The 18,235-nt window shown below is 36.8% G+C and overlaps 1 protein-coding gene across 1 annotated transcript; it reads left to right on the top strand.

Annotated features, from left to right (window-relative positions):
- Positions 1–498: 498 nt before the first annotated feature.
- On the top strand, positions 499–17,921 carry LOC127159543 (uncharacterized). The gene is made up of 15 exons (XM_051102349.1): positions 499–604; positions 1,088–1,438; positions 1,698–1,784; positions 1,883–1,975; positions 2,202–2,276; positions 2,596–2,709; positions 3,223–3,357; positions 6,982–7,065; positions 7,217–7,315; positions 7,465–7,551; positions 14,116–14,211; positions 14,517–14,615; positions 15,487–15,515; positions 15,954–16,010; positions 17,297–17,921. The coding sequence occupies exons 2-15, from the start codon at positions 1,138–1,140 to the stop codon at positions 17,471–17,473; spliced, it is 1,533 nt and encodes a 510-aa protein (XP_050958306.1). The 5' UTR covers positions 499–604; positions 1,088–1,137; the 3' UTR covers positions 17,474–17,921.
- The last annotated feature ends 314 nt before the right edge of the window (positions 17,922–18,235 follow it).

Here is an 18,235-nt window from a genome sequence, read left to right as displayed (position 1 = left end):
ATGACAATCAATGCAGTTTTTGTAAAGCCATCAACTGTTAGTATTTTGACAGTCACTGTGCAATGATTGACTACATGTTTCTGTTGGATAGAAATTAGTGGTAATGTTTTGACCGAATGATTCATTTTTTAATGGGGTTTGCTGTGTTTTGATAGAGTTGGTATATGTAGAAAAAGGTATTCAGCATTTTGAAATGTAGAGTTTGTATTTATTTAACAAAATATGGTTTTGGCCAGAAAATGAACAATTTGGCTAATTATGTGATGTAGGTGTGATGCTGTGTTAAGAGTTTAGAAAAAGTACTTCAAGTATTGGTAAATGCTTGTTAGCAATTGAAAAAAAAAACTGTAACAACTTTTTTTCTCTTCTGTGCACTTATAACTGGCTTATATTTAGTATATTTAAATATTTGTAAACAAGTGTGAAGAATTTTGAATAATTGTGTGTAAACGATGACAGCCGTGTTGCAGTGTTGCTTAACATTTGCTTTCTTGTGTTTAGGGTTTTGCATCACAAGTTCATCACAGAGCAAATTGTGTTTGCAAAAAGTTTTGCAAAAAGAGTGCATGAGATCTGCAAACAGTGTCTAAACTGCTTGTTTAAGGTATTGCAGAAAGAGTGATTTATTTGACAAATTGTTTTAGGCTATTGAGGATTTGGTTTTATATATGGGGTTTAGTGTTTTAGCAAATGTGAAAAAGTGTGAAGTGCCTTGAACAAACTGTGATTATCCTTCAAAGATTTGATGTCAACTTTAAAAAAAAAAAACTTTAAACCACCCTAATTATTTCTTCTTCAAAAGCACTTGATGACATTTTTCTCAGATGTGCTGAAGTAAAAATACCTGTGTGCCCTTACTTCTGGAAGTTGTGCAAAGCTAGCCAATCAGATTCAAGAGACTTGAGAAATGTTATCCAATTTTGTGTGTGATGTGTGTCAGACAGTGTGAAGATGAGACCTCAGCTCTCTCACTGCTGTAAACTCATGGCAGAAAAAAATAAAAAATAAAGAAAAAAGAAAAATAATGGGAGATCCTGAACCTTCTGTGCTTAAACCTTAATAAACTTTGGGCTTTTTTCATTTTCAGTATTCACTGTGGAACATTCTCATCACACACCGGTTCATCTGGGATCTTCAATGGTTTTGCCCTGTTATAAAGATAAACCCTCTAGAATGAAGCGTCTGAAGGTGGAATGGAGAAAAAATGACTTAAAGGATCTGCTTCATCTGTATCAAGGTGGTCAGAGTCGAACAGAGAAACAACAGCAGGAATATCAAGATAGAGCTCATTTCTTTACTGAGCACCTTAAAGATGGAAACTTCTCCCTCCAGCTGGACAAACTGAGAGCTGAAGATGAGGGACAATACACATGTAGAGTTCACAGCAGGGGTCGCAAACAGTTTTCAGCCAAGATAAATGTGGTACTGAGGCAACTAGGTAAGTCAACAGATAAGAAAAAAATACCTATTCTATCCTTAATCAGTAGATTAGTTATTTATAATATTACATTTGTGTTTCCAACACAGTTTTCAGTTTGATACATTAAGTTATAAATGTAACTGTCATAAAGAACAGGGATGTGTGTTTTAAATAAAACTGAATGACTAATACTAATCGTTTAAATCATTATTAAATATTTATTAAAATGTGATTTACTTTTTAACTGAACAAGCGTACTTTTGTATTTTCTCTCCAGACATAGTCTTCCGTCTTCAGATGTTTCTCGTTTTCTGTCCAAATGTTCTGATGTTTCTTGCGTTTGTCGTCTGGGGTGTTTCTGAAGGTCAGTGTTTCATTACTGATTGCGTATCAATTCCCAATAATGTATCATTCAAATAGTTGTTTATTAATGCCGTTATTATTATCTGGTGTTTGTTTCAGGGTCTCTGTTTGAGACGGTCTCTTGTTGTTCTCTTTATTGTCTGAGGCCTCTCATGTTGCTCTGGACGGCTCCGTATGTGAATGAGTTCACAGGTGATTCATTATTCACAGTTTATTAGAGAAAATATACTTTGTGAATTATAATACACAGATTTTTACATGAACTAAATAATCTGTCAATACCTGAATATATTTTACATTAAAAAGCATTCAGTGTTTTATTGGTATTTGTGTTTTTTTCTTTTGGTGTTGTAAATGATATTGTGGATGTAATTATTTAATGTTTTTTTTTTTGTTTGTTTGTTTGTTTGTTTTACAGGCAAGATGAAAACATGGATTGATACTTACAGTTTTAGGACAGAATACGTTGTTTTTTCAGCTGTTTTTTTTTCAGGTACATCAACGGTCATTATCATAAACACATCAAAAAGCACATTAACAGTTGAACAATAGTTACGTTTAAATTATGTAATATCCTCAATATCCTGCTAGGAGTCTAAAAAAAAAAAAAACATACATTAGACATTATAATTAGCACACAGGTCACAGGGTCAGGATCAGACGGGAACAGCTGAACTCACAGTTCAGTGAATGTGTCGTAATGTTGCATCTGTTCAATGAGAAGATTTTGTAAATCCTTTGATCTGAATTTATTATATCTTGTTCTTCTATTTTAGTAATTGCTGTTTTTTTTATCTCTTCCTTTATTCCAGTTATGATTAAATCTGCCTGGGACAAAAGTCCGAATTACAGCAGATTGGAAGTCATCATTATCATCATCCTCTTTGTGATTGTGATTCTGTTCAACCTCTTTTACATTATTTTCTGTAAGTATTTCCTTCCATCATTAGTCAGTGAGACGAATGTGCTGTGAAATCATGATTCAATCAATCACAATCAATGACAGTATTTATTTATATATTATTTACACACACACACACATATTTCATACTGAATTGAGCTTCTTCACATTCACTTGTGTGTGTTTATATGTGTTACTTTCAAACAGCAGATCAACTGAGTGTCTGTGTTTTACCATAATGTCTTCATAATGCTTTTATTAAGACATGAGTCTGTAAATGATGAGTTTTTCTTCTGTGTTGAAGATTTTTAGAGTATACCATATGATGTGATATTTATATGTTTATATGGTTTTCAAAGGGGGGATAGTGAATGACTGTGTGAGCATTGTCTCTCCAAATTAAAACATGAATTAGTGAAGTTAGTTTACTTCTTTTTATTTTTTATGCAGTTAATTCAAAATCAGAATAAACATTATTATTTATTTATTTATTTATTTATTTATTTATTTATTTATTTATTTATTTATTCTTATACAGTGTTGGATAAAATAATTGCGAAATTAAGTCAGCAGATCAGTACTATATTCGGTGTTCTGGCTGGCATAAGCTTAGATATTCTTCCTTCACTACAATTCATCCTTCTGTTTTATGCCTTTGGATCTGCCAGAGGAGGTGAGTTTACATTTCTACATTCACAATTAATGATTGATCAGATGCTTTTATTCAAAGCGACTGTTACGACTTCCTATTTGGCTGTTGGTGTTATTATATTTAACTTCTAGGAATTAAGGAAGTCAATACAAAGAGACATAATAAATAAGAATATATATATATTTTTTTCTTAGAATCAGGGAAGCTGTCTGTTACTAAAGACATAAGATGTGTGAAGTAATGAAACTAATAGAAACCAAAATTGCTTATCAGAAACTCTTAAGAGAGAAATTATGTCCATCTAAAACAAACACTCAATTTTTGTATTTACAATGAGGATATTAACATCCAAAGTTAAGTGTTTTTATACAAGTGATATTCTACATGTTGCTGTGTGTGGGTCACGTGACATAGGAAAAACCTTGTCTCAACAGTGTGAGGCATGAGTTTGACCAACAGCCCTTGGTAAAATAGTGGAGATCAAATCACAGCACAATCAAATCACAAATCAGCAAAATACAACATAAACTAAAAAACATAAATCTGAATGAACTCAAAATAAACCAACGAATTTTAACTATAACAAAACTCAAAAAGAGATGGACAGCGTGACGATCAAACGAGAGCCATCACAAGGGAAAACCTTGTCTCAACTTGTGTCAGATTGAGATCAATAGAAGCAATCAAACCAACAAGAGAGTGACAGATACTGTTCAGCAGTCAAATGACAAATCTGCAAAATACAACATGTAACACATATCTGTGTTAGTCTAACACAGTAAACACAGCATTTTTAATTTTTAAATAGAATAGAATAGATTAGATTAGAATACAGCTGAAGTCAAAAGGCACCTTGCAGAATCTGCAAAATGTTAATTATTTTGTCAAATATGAGGGATTGTACAAAATGCATGTTATTTTTTACTTAGTACTGCCCTGAATAAGATTTTTCACATAAAAGACATTTACATATAGTCCACAAGAGAAAATAATAGTTGAATTTATAAAAATGACCCCTTTCATCCTCTTTAATCTTAAAGTGCCCCTATTATGGATTATGAAAGATTCATATTTTGGGAGTCCCCAACAACAGGCTAACATGCATGCAAGGTCAAAAAAATACTTTTATTGTTTTATAATATGCAATATTATAATTTTCTTGAATTATTTACACACTTGTGCCGTGGAACTGTTGTTTAAATGCAATACATGAGGTGATCAGGGGGTATTCTGGAAAAAGCAGGTTATGTGACATACAGAGCCGGCGTGAGGCGTAAGTGGCTGCTTGGGGCCATGAAATGAGTATATGAAATGACAGCTTGATTTTTATTTATTTTTTGGGTAATATATTGTGTTAGTCGACAATGGTAATTATACAGAAATGCAGTATTAAACAATTAAATAATCTATATGTATCATCTTATTATTTCCATAGTGTTTAAAATGTACACTATAGACGAACAGTGGGTAAAGGGCTGTGTGTTTGTGTGTGTGTGTGTTTGTGTGTTGTGGGGACCAAATGTGTAATACCAGTAAATTTTGTGTGGGGACATATTCATGTAGGTCCCCAGCCAGGCTTATAAATCCAAGTTTTTTTGAGAAAGTTGTGCAACCCTGAGGTTTATAATAAACATTTTACCATTAGCTAGAATTTTAGATTAAAAAATTTTGTCTTCTGTGTTATAATGTATCTTACTCCAGCCAGGCAACCAATGTTGGCAACCCTGATATAATAAACATTTTACTTAGCTTGTTTTAGATTAAAGATTTTGTCTTCTGTGTAAAAGTAACTTTCCTGGCTATATTTTTTTTTATTTAAGTATCATTATAACTCAATTAGCTAGTTATAGATTAAGAGTTGTTGTCTTTATGTACAGATGGCTTGCTGCTGTTTATAATAACATTCTGTTCTGTAAATGTTTTGGCTGCTGGTTTATACAGCTACTTGTCAGTACAGCATGTTAAGTATGCCACTTAGTACTGTAAGAATTACAGTATTAGTACAAGTACTAGTATAGTACTGTATTACTTTGAATGTTAAAGTGCAAACTAACAGCAGACAACTCTTGTGGGTTTGCTACAGTTACAATTAAAAATCGTAGAAGTGTAAAAACATTGTTATGATTTAAGCAACACAGATGGCAGCACCAAGGGGCCCCTAAATGAAATTCTGTTTAGGGATGGCCCTGGTGACATACCCAGATATGTTTAAGGGTATGTAAGTGGATAAACTCTGCATTTGATTCCAAAAATGGAGGTAAATTTCAGGGTATGTAAGTGGACACAGCAGCTTGCTCTCTGAAGAACAAAAGTCAGCTTTACTGCAGAGCGATCAGTGCATGTGTCATTACCTACTAATGAGACTCCAGTGGGTGTGACAGTAGGAATATAATATTATATATTATTAAAATAAAGTTATATTGTCACAAAGTTACAATATATACCGTATATCCTTATCTTGAATTCGATGAGTCATGGATTTGATGACGACACGCACAGACCAGGATGGAGACGAGTGAACTGACTTTGAGGGGGGAAAAAAAGCAATTAGGATGGTAAAAGATGAGAGGAACTCCATTAGGGCTATAGCAAAAACAAATGTCCTGGAATGTCCTGAAAAGGAAAGAAACAGCCATTAGTTGATAACAGACAATAATAAAGGATGGAAAGAGAAAAAAAGGGCATGTCAGTAAATTGCCAGACAAATCATAAAAGCTGGAGTGATGAACCCTAAAGTGCATGTCTGTAAATTGCCAACAAGATTTGACACAGAACTACAACACAGCAAATGCAAACCCCTGACCAGCACCAAAAATAGAAAGGCAAGATTAGAGTTTGCAAAAGCCAGGTGAGTTTTGGAACAGAGTTTTATGGACAGATGAAACAAAGATTAACCTTTATCCAAGTGATGGGAAATCAAAAGTGTGGAGAAAAAAGGGAACTGCATGTGACAATGACCCAAAACACCCTGACAGTTTAGTCAAGGAGTTTTATCAGGGCAAACAAACAAACAAAAAAAAAAATAAAAAAATAATAATAATAATAAATAATAATAATAATAATAATAATAATAATAATAATAATAAGTAAAGTCTTGTAATACCCAAATCAATCTCCAGATTTAAATCTGATTGAACATGAATTTCACCAGCTGAAGAAGAAACTAAAGGCAGAAACTGTAAAAGTGCTGTCCTTTGATTTGATAAAACATTTATGTGTTGAAACAGCTAATAATAAAATGTGGCATTCTGTAGTTTTGTCACATTCAACTTTTAATCGTATTTTCAGATTTCTTGCTTCCACAGCAAACAAGGCAGTTTTGTCTTTACTGTTCCAATATTAATAAAGGGCAGTGCAGTTGTATGATATTTAAATTATAAAGCACTTAAATGAGTAATAAATAATATATAAGGTAATTGGCATATATAATAGTTATCTGTATACATTATAAAACCATTTTCATCTACAGACAGAAGTGAATCTCACACACTGTAAATGTGATGAGTGATAAATATAATAAAGTACATCATTTATAGAGTGATTTATAGATGTGATTGAATGTGAATGTGTTGCTGTGTCTGTCAGTGAATCTTAGTATCTGCATTAATATAATCATTAATATAATAATCACTCTTCTGTTTACAGCATTCATCATTGTTGCAGTTTTACCAGTGATTCTCACAATCACCAGATACAACTGGGATCGTACATGTGGTCATCGGATGGGCTGTAAGTGTTTAATGAATTATGATCTGATCCCTGATACAAACACTAATAACTCATCAGAATGTGATCAGTATATATAATATATATAATTTTTATTGAGTCAGTGTCAAACACAGATCTGCAGTGTTTTAATAATAGTAAATGTGTTTTTCAGGTTCACCTGCTGTCAGGAGATCAGTGTATTTAACAGTCTTGATACTGGTCAGTGCTGTCATGGTCTATTTCTACATCTCAGCTCTGGAAAATGAAAAGGGTATGAAAATATCAAATAAAATATAAGGAACTGAAACATTTCTATAGTATATCTTATATTTGTGCTGAAGTGAACTGTTTGTCAGTTAATGAACACTTGTAAGAGATGATGATGATGATGATGATGATGATGTGTTTGTTGTTGTTCAGATCGTGTTGGATGGGCCTGTATGATTGCATTTCTTCAGTTTTTCTGGACAGTGATCAACTTCACACGCTCATTTCGGTCATCATGGGGTACAGTATGAATCATCTGATCTGATCATCTTCACACTGTGATGATTTTTCACTCCAGTTTATTCTCTTCACTCTGAACAGATTCAGACTCTACACTGGAAAATATTATCTGAATTTTAGCAGTAAAAGACTGTAGAAATGCTAAAAACCGTTAGCTGGTTAACTGTATATTCCCTTACTATAAACTGAAAACCTTTTTCTTTTCTGTTTTTCTTTTAAGATATGTGCATTAGGACTTAATGTTTACATCTTATGTGTTTAATGTTAATTACGTTATGTTAGTGCTGTGTTTTTGAATAGAATGCTGTATTTTCCTCATCAGTTTGTGTAAAAGCTGCTTGTGATGAACTTTGATTAATCAGTAACTCACTCATCACTTCATCTCAGAGTATTATAAACATACAGAACTGATTTACTACTTCATTTACATTTACCATTTAGTCATTTAACACATACTTTTATCCAAAGCAACTAACAAATAATGATGAACAATTAGATTAATCAGTAACTCACTAATATCACTTCAAATCAAATAAATTATAAAAAATACAAATAAAACAAGTAAATAAATAATAAAACAAGAAAATTTAATAATTAATAATTTAATAATAATAAACTAACATGAACATTTTTAAAAAAAATAAATAAATAAATAAATAAAAATAGAAAAATCAGAAAAATAAAAAGAGACAAATTTGTTAAAGGGAATTTTTTTATTAAAAATAAATAAAAATAAAACAGAAAATTATACAAAAAAAAAATAGAGACTGCAAAAAAACAAGGTTTTTTTAAAAATAAAAATAAAACATTTTTTTAAAATAAATAAATAATAAAACAAGAAAATAAAATAATAATAATAATAATAATAATAATAATAATAATAATAATAAAAAAAACTAAGAGTGCATGTGCATTTTTAATAAATAAATCATAAAACAAGAAACTCATACAAAAATAAAATAAAGACAGCATTTGTTAAAGGGACAATTTGTTTTTGTTTGTTTGTTTTTTAAATAAATAAATAATAAAACAACAAAATGAAGTGTCTGCCGTTCTATCTGCCGCGGGAGTTCATGGCCATTGTTATTGCAGCGGTTTACATCCCGCCGAGTGCAAACACTAAGGACGCGCTTCGTGAGCTGTACAGCACCATCAGCGAACAACAAACAAATAACCCCGATGGCTTTTTCATCATTGCTGGTGAATTTAATCACGCAAACTTAAAGTCTGTTTTGCCAAAGTTCTACCAACATGTGAACTTTGCAACAAGGGGAAAAACACTCTGGACTTGGTTTACACAACAAATAAAAACGCTTACAGGGCTGAACCTCACCCCCACCTGGGGTACTCCGACCATATCTCTGTTATGCTAATCCCAGCATACAGACCACTTCTCAAACTTACCAAACCGGTTCAAAAACAGATCACAGTATGGCCAGACAATGCTACCTCTGCACTACAGGACTGCTTTCAGTGCACAGACTGGAACATGTTCAGAGAGGCGGCCACCTACAACAACCACACAGACCTGCACGAGTACACTGAAACTGTGACTGCTTACATCAAAAAGTGCATTGATGATGTGACAGTCACCAAAATCATCACCACACGTGCCAACCAGAAGCCATGGATGACAGCAGAGGTTCATGGGCTGCTAAAAATCAAAGATGAGGCATTCAGATCAGGAGATAAGGCAGCTCTCAAAACAGCAAGAGCCAATCTGTCTCATGGCATCAAGAAGGCAAAACATCAATATGCTCAGAAAATCAACAATAACTTCAGCGACCGTAAAGACACTCGGTTCCTGTGGCAAGCCATTCAGACCATCACTGACTACAAGCTCCTGCCACAGGCCAGTGACGATGACACATCCCTGCCAGATGCACTCAACCACTTCTACTCGCGATTTGAGACACAGAACGACACTCCTGCACAGAAACTCCACACATCTCCAAACGACCAGGTACTCTGTCTTTCTCCAGCCGACGTAAGGAAGACTCTATCCAGGATAAACCCACGAAACGCTGCGGGCCCTGACAACATTTCCTGGCCATGTACTAAGAGACTGTGCTGCACAGCTGACGGATGTCCTAACAGACATCTTCAACACCTCGCTGAGCCAGGCAGTCGTCCCCACGTGTCTCAAATCCACATCCATAATTCCAGTTCCAAAGACGTCACCTGTGTCCTGTCTGAATGACTACCGTCTCATAGCACTGACCCCAATCATGATGAAGTGCTTTGAGAGGTTAGTCATGCATCACGTCAAGTCCAGTCTCCCAAACACGCTGGACCCATTCCAGTTTGCATACCGTCCAAACCGCTCCACGGACGAGGCAATATCCAGCACTCTCCACCTAGCTCTCACTCACCTGGAACAGAAAAAATCTTATGTTAGAATGTTGTTCATTGACTTCAGCTCAGCATTCAACACAATAATCCCTCAGCAGTACATCAACAAACTAAACCTGCTGGGCCTAAATTATTATATATTTATATATATATATATATATATATATATATATATATATGTTTATTTGTGCATTGCACTATGCGCTGCTTCCCTCAAAATCTCTCTTCTGCACAATTTAATGCACAAAATGTCTCTTTTATAAAACATCATGTACAATACTTATGTAAAGTTTTTGTTGTCTCAGTCTTGTATGTGTAGTCAACTATTTATTATAGTTATAGTATATGTATAGTCAAATGGTTAACCGTTGTGCAAGTCTGTAATTGCTTTTCTTATTCGTGTTTAACTAGTATGTGTTACGTGGTTACTGCGTGCTGGATGGAACGAGACGAGAGACGAGATAACAAGCAACAATATATTTAATATAAACTTCTGGTAGCATAAGCTGGAACAGGCAGGAACACAGAGCGATAATCCACACACGTAGAACAAACAAACGTTATCCAATAATAAAGACCGACAAGACACTAAGAACAGAGACTGACTTATAAAGGGTGTGCTGATTACAAAGACAGGTGAATGGGATGACGTTAACAAGGACTAAACCAAAATAGACAGATCAATGGGGGGGGGGACAATGGGGGAAACCAATAAAACAAACAGACAGAACTGTAACATTACGCCCCCTCCGAATAGGCGCGTCCTCGTGCCGTAGAAAACAAAACAAAACAGACTAGGAGGCGAAAAAAAACAGAAAAACCAGAGTCCATGGGGGAGAAGGCTTCGGCGGAGGACGGAACCCCGGAAGGGGGACAAAAACCAGAGTCAACAGAGTCCAAGGGGGCGACGAAGGTGGGAGGAGCCAGGGAGGAAACAGGAGGGACCCGGAGCAGGAGAAGCAGAGGGAGACCCAGACCGCAGCCATGATGACCCACGGTGGAGCCGATGGAGGGAGGAGCCATGGCGGATCAGGGAGTTCAGGAGGCCATGGCCGGACAGACAGTTCAGGTGGCCATGGCGGGTCTGGGGGCTCAGGAGGCCATGGCCGGGTAAACAGTTCAGGTGGCCATGGTGGATCTGGGGGCTCAGGAGGCCATGGCCGGGTAAACAGTTCAGGTGGCCATGGCGGATCAGGGAGTTCAGGAGGCCATGGCCGGACAGACAGTTCAGGTGGCCATGGCGGGTATCCCCCCCCAAATTTTCTTGGGGGAATTTACAGTACTGCCAGCCCTAGGGAGCGCTGGATGAGGTGCTGGCTCAGGAGGGCGCGCTGAAGGAGGAGCCGGCTCAGGAGGGCGCGCTGAAGGAGGAGCCGGCTCAGGAAGGCGCGCTGAAGGAGGAGCCGGCTCTGGAGGGCGAGCTGGGCAGAGCTCCGGCTCTGGAGGGCGAGCTGGGCAGAGCTCCGGCTCTGGAGGGCGAGCTGGGCAGAGCTCCGGCTCTGGAGGGCGAGCTGGGCAGAGCTCCGGCTCTGGAGGGCGAGCTGGGCAGAGCTCCGGCTCTGGAGGGCGAGCTGGACTTTGTCTTGGCTTATGAGAAGCACCAGGAACTTGATTTGACTCAGGAGATGTAGCCGTGACGTGACTTGACTCAGCCGTGACGTGACTTGACTCAGCCGTGACGTGACTTGACTCAGCCGTGACGTGACTTGACTCAGGAACCACAGCCGTGGCTTGACTTGGCTCAGTAGCTGCAGCTGCAACTTGACGTGACTCAGAAACTTGACTTGCCTCGGGAAACGCAGCTGCAATTTGACTTGATTCAGTAGCTGCAACTTGACTTGACTCGGGGAACACAGCTACAACTTGACTCAGGAAGGCTGGGTGGAACCAGCGGAGGGTTAGGGAGGCTGGGCGGAACCAGCGGAGGCTCAGGAAGGCTGGACGGAACCAGCGGAGGCTCAGGAAGGCTGGACGGAACCAGCGGAGGCTCAGGGAGGCTGGACGGAACCAGCGGAGGCTCAGGGAGGCTGGACGGAACCAGCGGAGGCTCAGGGAGGCTGGGCGGAACCAGCGGAGGCTTAGGAGAATTAGGGGAGATAATAGGAGCAGTGAACTCCAGTGGGATTGCCCTGTCCATAATGTTCATTCCAGCACTCATGACTGGGGACTCAGGCTTGGGGGCCATCTTGGCCGGGGGCTCAGGAACGGAGGCCATCTTGGCCGGGGGCTCAGGAACGGAGGCCATCTTACGTGCAGATTCTGGCGTGGCGGCCATCTTGCGAGCAGGCTCTGGCGTGGCGGCCATCTTGCGAGCAGGTTCTGGCGTGGCGGCCATCTTGCGAGCAGACGCTGGCGTGGCGGCCATCTTGCGAGCAGACGCTGGCGTGGTGGCCATCTTGCGAGCAGACGCTGGCGTGGCAGCGGCCTGAGGGACAGGGCTCTGGGCGGTGGCCGGCGGATTAGAGCGCGGGGATGAGGCCGGCCGCATCGGGCTGAGGACAGCGGTGGAGCTCTGGAGGATGACTGGGGATTTGGGACTGGGCTGACGGTTCGAGCCGTTGACACGGTATGTGGAGGTTCTCGGCTTAGGGCAGGCGGGCGCGTTGCGCTGTGTCTGGGAGGAGACTGGAAGATGAGACCTAATCGGACTCTGAACTTCTTCTACTTCAAAATCAGATCCGTTTAAATAGAGAATCAGATTGATTAGCTCGATCAAGGGGAAACTACAAGTGGGAAGATCGCAGCGTATTGTCTCATCATCCAGCCCCAAAACAAACACAGCGCCGAGAGAAGCTTCGTGCCAGCCTACCTGGTGGGAGAGCTCGATGAATTCCTCCACATACCGTTCCAACTCACGACCGCCCTGCCGCAGTCTCCACAAAGCTTCCTCAGCCCAACTCATCTTCTGTTTATATGGTCGGTCTTTCTGTTACGTTGGTTACTGCATGCTGGATGGAACGAGACGAGAGACGAGACAACAAGCAACAATATATTTAATATAAACTTCTGGTAGCATAAGCTGGAACAGGCAGGAACACAGAGCGATAATCCACACACGTAGAACAAACAAACGTTATCCAATAATAAAGACCGACAAGACACTAAGAACAGAGACTGACTTATAAAGGGTGTGCTGATTACAAAGACAGGTGAATGGGATGACGTTAACAAGGACTAAACCAAAATAGACAGATCAATGGGGGGGGACAATGGGGGAAACCAATAAAACAAACAGACAGAACTGTAACAGTATGTAGCACCGTGGTCCTGTGAGACACGACATCTCGTTCTACTGTATGTCCACACATGTAGCAGAATGACAATAAAGCTTGACTTGACTTGATAAATAATAAAAGCACATTTTTAAAATAAATAAGTAAATACTAAAACAATAAAATCATACTAAAAATCAAATGAAGACTGCATTTGTTAAAGGGATGATTTTTTTTATTATAAATAAATAAAAATAAAACTAGAAAATTATACAAAAATAAAATAGAGACTGCATTTGTTAGAGGGACAAGGTTTGTTTTAATAAATAAATAATAAAACAAGATTTTTAAAATAAATAAATCATAAAACAAGAAAATCACACAAAAATAACAGAGACTGCATTTGTTAAAGGGACACGTTTTTTTATAAATAAATAATAAAACAAGATTTTTTTATGAATAAATAAATACATACATACATAGATAAAAGAAGAAAAGAATTATAGTGTTCATGTGTTCGAGTCAAATAAGTGTGTTTTTAGCTGTTTCTTGAAGATGTTCTCAGCATTTACCATCCTTTAATTCAGTTGTTGTAATAGTGATTTTCATGAAATTCTGCTCGTCGTGTGTTTGTGTCTCAAGCTGATATTTCACTCTAATGTTTCCTCAATCGAGATCAAACGTGTGTGAAAAAAAGAGAGAAATATGAGTGTATGTGTATGAATACTGTGTTGTTGTTACCTTTTTATCAACCATTTAACTTCTATCAATGAATGAATGAATGATGAAAAGCCTTATTATTCTACAGAATATTATTTTTATTATGCCTTATTAGTTTCATGAAGCAGATCTTTCCTGAATCAAACTCCAAACACACCAAGACTCAAACTTATAAAGAAATCAAATACGTCCATTTGTTGTGTTTTTTCTCTGTAGTGCTGATTAATGTGATTTTATTCAATCTAATTTTAATATTCAACTGTGTGATTTGATGTTTCAGATCTTTATCGTCTTGGTGCTGTGTATTTGTTTGGATCAGTTGGTGTTGTTTTACTGAACTCTGTTGCTCTGATGATTGAACTGATCCTCAAAACAGGTGAATCAACACTTCAACATCACACACTTCAGTATACAATTACAGTCATATATCCATATATAAATGCATATTATAAACTGATACAGCATTTGAATGTGAACTGAGTGATTGGTAAAATCTCACTATAAGGCAGAAATCAGCTTCATCTCAAAGTTACTCTGATCAGATTATTCTCATTTCCATTCACAGATATTAATTTGGAGCAATAATATGAGCTTATAATCATCTCTTCATGCTGTTGTGTGGTGTATATGAGTGAATCTGAGTGAATATGAGTGTCTGTTGTTGTTGATTTTCATTCTCAGTTAATGGTGAAGGTGTGACGGGAGACATGAGGATCTTTGTCTTCTCCTCTGAATTCATCTTCACTTTATTTCTGATGATTTTAATGGTTTTTCAACCATGTGAGTAAAACCTCAACATTCATCACATTCACTCCAAGTGTCTCCCAAATGTGTTTAAGGGATTTTCATTATCATTTAAAAATATGATTTGTATGATGTGTCATTTATCAGGAAATAAATGATCAGTTTTACTTTTTGTTCAGTATTTACTATCATTTCCTAGAGATATTTCTACTGTTTTATAATGATTGTGATTCAGATGCTGTTTGTTCAGTCATCAGTAAATTCATTCATGTATCTAAATTGCATATTTGTAGGTTTATTTTCATTTTTCTTTATTAAAACCAGGACTCGTCTATTATACAGTCTGATCTGCACCTAAATATCCCAGTAAAAAAGTAATAGATTTAAAGTACATTTATATCATACTCACTATAGTTCAAATCTATTACGGACAAATCGCTCAAGACTTACTGATATAAAAATGATAATTCAACTTTATTTGTAGTGTTTCTTTTTTGCACAATGCACATTTGTTAATTTGTTGTTTTTAGGCCTAAAATATGTTTTAATATCCCTAGGATTGTATGATCTTTAAATAATATCAGTCTTTAAATGCAAGATATTTAAAGTGTAGCTGAAGTTTACTTGCAATAGTTTCACTTCAGCAAAATCAAATATACTTCAGTGTATTTTTAGTTGAACTTCATCTCTGTCTGCACAATTAAAGTGCATTAAGTACAAAATTAGTTGTTCCAATTTAGAAAACTTGTTTATGTTTAGTATACTAAATATCACAGGGTATTTTCATTACCTACATAAATATGTAAATATATTTGTAGTATACTAATCATGGCATAAATGTATTTCAAATACATTTTAGTATATTTATTTTCCACTATGGTAATCCTAAATCTCTTTTCCTCCTCAGGGATCGAACCATGTCTGCAGTCATGTCAGGTTAGTATCAGAAACTAGATGTGATTCACCTGCAGTGTGTTAAAGGTGCACTTGGTTAATTTGTGTTTCTCTGTTGTGTATGACTGAAGTATTTAGTACAGACACACATCAGTTTGGATGAAACTAAACGTTTCTGATTTGTCACCTGTGATGAACTGATTCCACCAACCAAAGTCTATACTAATAAAGAGAGAGATGTGTAAATTAATTACACTTTATTTTTCAAGTATTGTTTTGGGGGAATTTGTGCTTCATTTGAGTTTTACTGAAATACAGTTCTTGTAATTTTACTCCTGACTGCTGATGTGACTCTACATCATTTACATTCGATTTGTCAAATGTGCTGTTCTTTACTGACTGCACCTTTAAACAACTGTCTGAAAAGTAGAAACACATTTAGTGAAGATGTGTGTAAATGAACTGGTTTTCTGAACACAGAAGGCAATGAAATCTCTTCAAACTAGAACTGCTGGATCACAGAATCAAGAATCTCAGGTTAGTGTCAGTTACTCTAATCTGTAATTACTGTTAGAGATGTTTGTAGATCAGTGTTTCTCAGTCCTGCAGATTCTGTGTGTTTCCTTTATTTGACACAAACCAGTTCAGGTAATTGATCAGTGAATCTGTAATTGCTGTATAATTGGGATGTAATGATATCAACATCTCATGACATGACAACTTTGTGATATGAAGTCCATGATACGATAAACAAATAAAATGTTGTACGTTTTGAAGTTAAATTCTTCAATCTAATGCACACCCATGATCCTAAGAAAATTTAAGACAGAAAAAAAAACCCTGAACATTAAAGGAGACTCAACCCTCTTTTTATTTGTAATATACAGTCTCAGTCTAAATTTCATGCACACTGGTGTTTTAAAGGCCAAATAAATTAGTTAATAATAATAATATTAATAATAATAATTTTATATAATTGTTATTCCTATGACTGTAATAACCATATATTGTAAATTAGTTGCACTGTAAAATAAATTAAAATTAAAATTTCAAAGGGATATTATTTTTGCTTTACACTAAAGCAGGGAAATTATGATAATTTTTTCCTAATTTCTACACTTGAGAGAGATATTTAGAATTTGGACTATAGTAACGTTAAAAAAAAAAAAAGTCAGCAATTCATACTGCACTTTTAAGCTTTTATTTTGATGTAAAACTCCAGCTTCAGTGAAAACAGTCTTTCAAAAAAGCGTCTCACTACAAATCTAATGAAACGCTGTAATTATCTGCCGCAAATATAAAGCAGAACTTATGGTCGTTGCTTTCCCAAACATGTGCTGAACTCACAGCACATGCAATAAACCAGCTCACTGCATTCATTTACAGTGAACAGAGCCGTTCTGAGCCGCAGAAAACAGCGGATCACAAGCTGATCACCTGAATGACGTGCTGCTTCAAAAAACACTTGATGTAGAGATGAAGCCATATTGTGCTTTCGGTTTTAGTTCATTCGACTGATACTGTACCAAACCATAATGGACCAAAACACAATTTTAAACACCTTTAATGTTAGAATATTTAAAAAGCTACACTTTTTGCTCGCAATACATTTTCCTATCCTGTTGTCACTATATTGATACATACATTACACAACTGTTTAATATCTGTAACAACACGTCCTGATCATCTGCTTTTCCACAAACACTTCCAGCAGTGCTGTACTGTAAACTGTTGAGTGTTTTATATGAGGAGACTCCAGGAGCAGCTCTGAGAAACACTGCTGTTGAAAACACATGTTAAAATGTGTCTTATTGTGAACCCAGAATGCAGCAGCAGCAGCTTCTGATGAAACTCCAGCCAGTGGATCAAACCAGAACCAGAACCTGAACACAACAGAATCTCAGGAGATGAATCCTCTACTGGACAAACAAAACCAGGAGAACGGCAGGAGCGACACGACAGAGGAAAATCAGCCGGATTCAGTGGTTACACAATCATAAAAAAACACTCTTGAGAAGCTTCTGACTGTGATTTAAGAGAAGAGTTCAGTTTCATTCTTCATTTGTTATTGAGGCCGTTATTTAATGCATGTTTGCTTAGTTTTGTAAATCAGTGTTAATTTCGTTGACGAAGACTATGACGAAAAATATTCGTCAACGAACATTTTTTACAGACGAAAACTAAATAAAAACTAAAAAAGTCAGATATGATGACGAAGACGATGACGAAATTTAACTGACACTTCAGTCAACGAATAAAAACGAGAGGAAAATGTTGGGGCGGGACAAATGGAGAAGAGATCCAATAAGAACTACCCTTTTGTGGGGAAATCCAATCAGAGCGAATCTTTTGAGGGCAGGTTGATCTTGGCAAAGCCATTTTCAAAAGCCGCGGTTTTGAAGTTATGAGGACGTTTGTTATACATTATATTTAGTTATACATTATACTTGGTTGCACAGTCTTGGTTACAAAGCTTTGGTTAATTTAAGTTGACTTTTCTCGTTAGCAACACGCTAACGTTTTGTGCACGAGGTCCGAGGGCAGCGGTATGTCTCATGAACAGACAGAAACGTCAGAGCTTGCTCTAGAATGTCATATGCGTTTCATGTAATTCAGGGACAATGCATATCTTTTTCAGGGAGCATGTTGTTCAGGGAGAGCAGGTCTTATGGTTATTTTTGTGAAAAAGACTCATGTTTTTGACATTTAATAAAATAAATGTTTTTTATTACAACAATTAGATATGTGCCTGTATTCTCTAT

Source organism: Labeo rohita, unplaced genomic scaffold (assembly GCF_022985175.1).
Source record: "Labeo rohita strain BAU-BD-2019 unplaced genomic scaffold, IGBB_LRoh.1.0 scaffold_226, whole genome shotgun sequence".
NCBI lineage: Eukaryota > Metazoa > Chordata > Actinopteri > Cypriniformes > Cyprinidae > Labeo > Labeo rohita.
This window is presented reverse-complemented; position numbering and strand designations above follow the sequence as displayed.

Coding starts and splice junctions, on each gene's coding strand:
- LOC127159543 (XM_051102349.1), top strand. CDS start 1,138: ATGGTTTTGCCCTGTTATAAAGATAAACCCTCTAGAATGAAGCGTCTG. Junction 1,785..1,882: donor CGTCTGGGGTGTTTCTGAAG/GTCAGTGTTTCA, acceptor TGTTTGTTTCAG/GGTCTCTGTTTGAGACGGTC. Junction 14,212..14,516: donor TGAACTGATCCTCAAAACAG/GTGAATCAACAC, acceptor TTTCATTCTCAG/TTAATGGTGAAGGTGTGACG.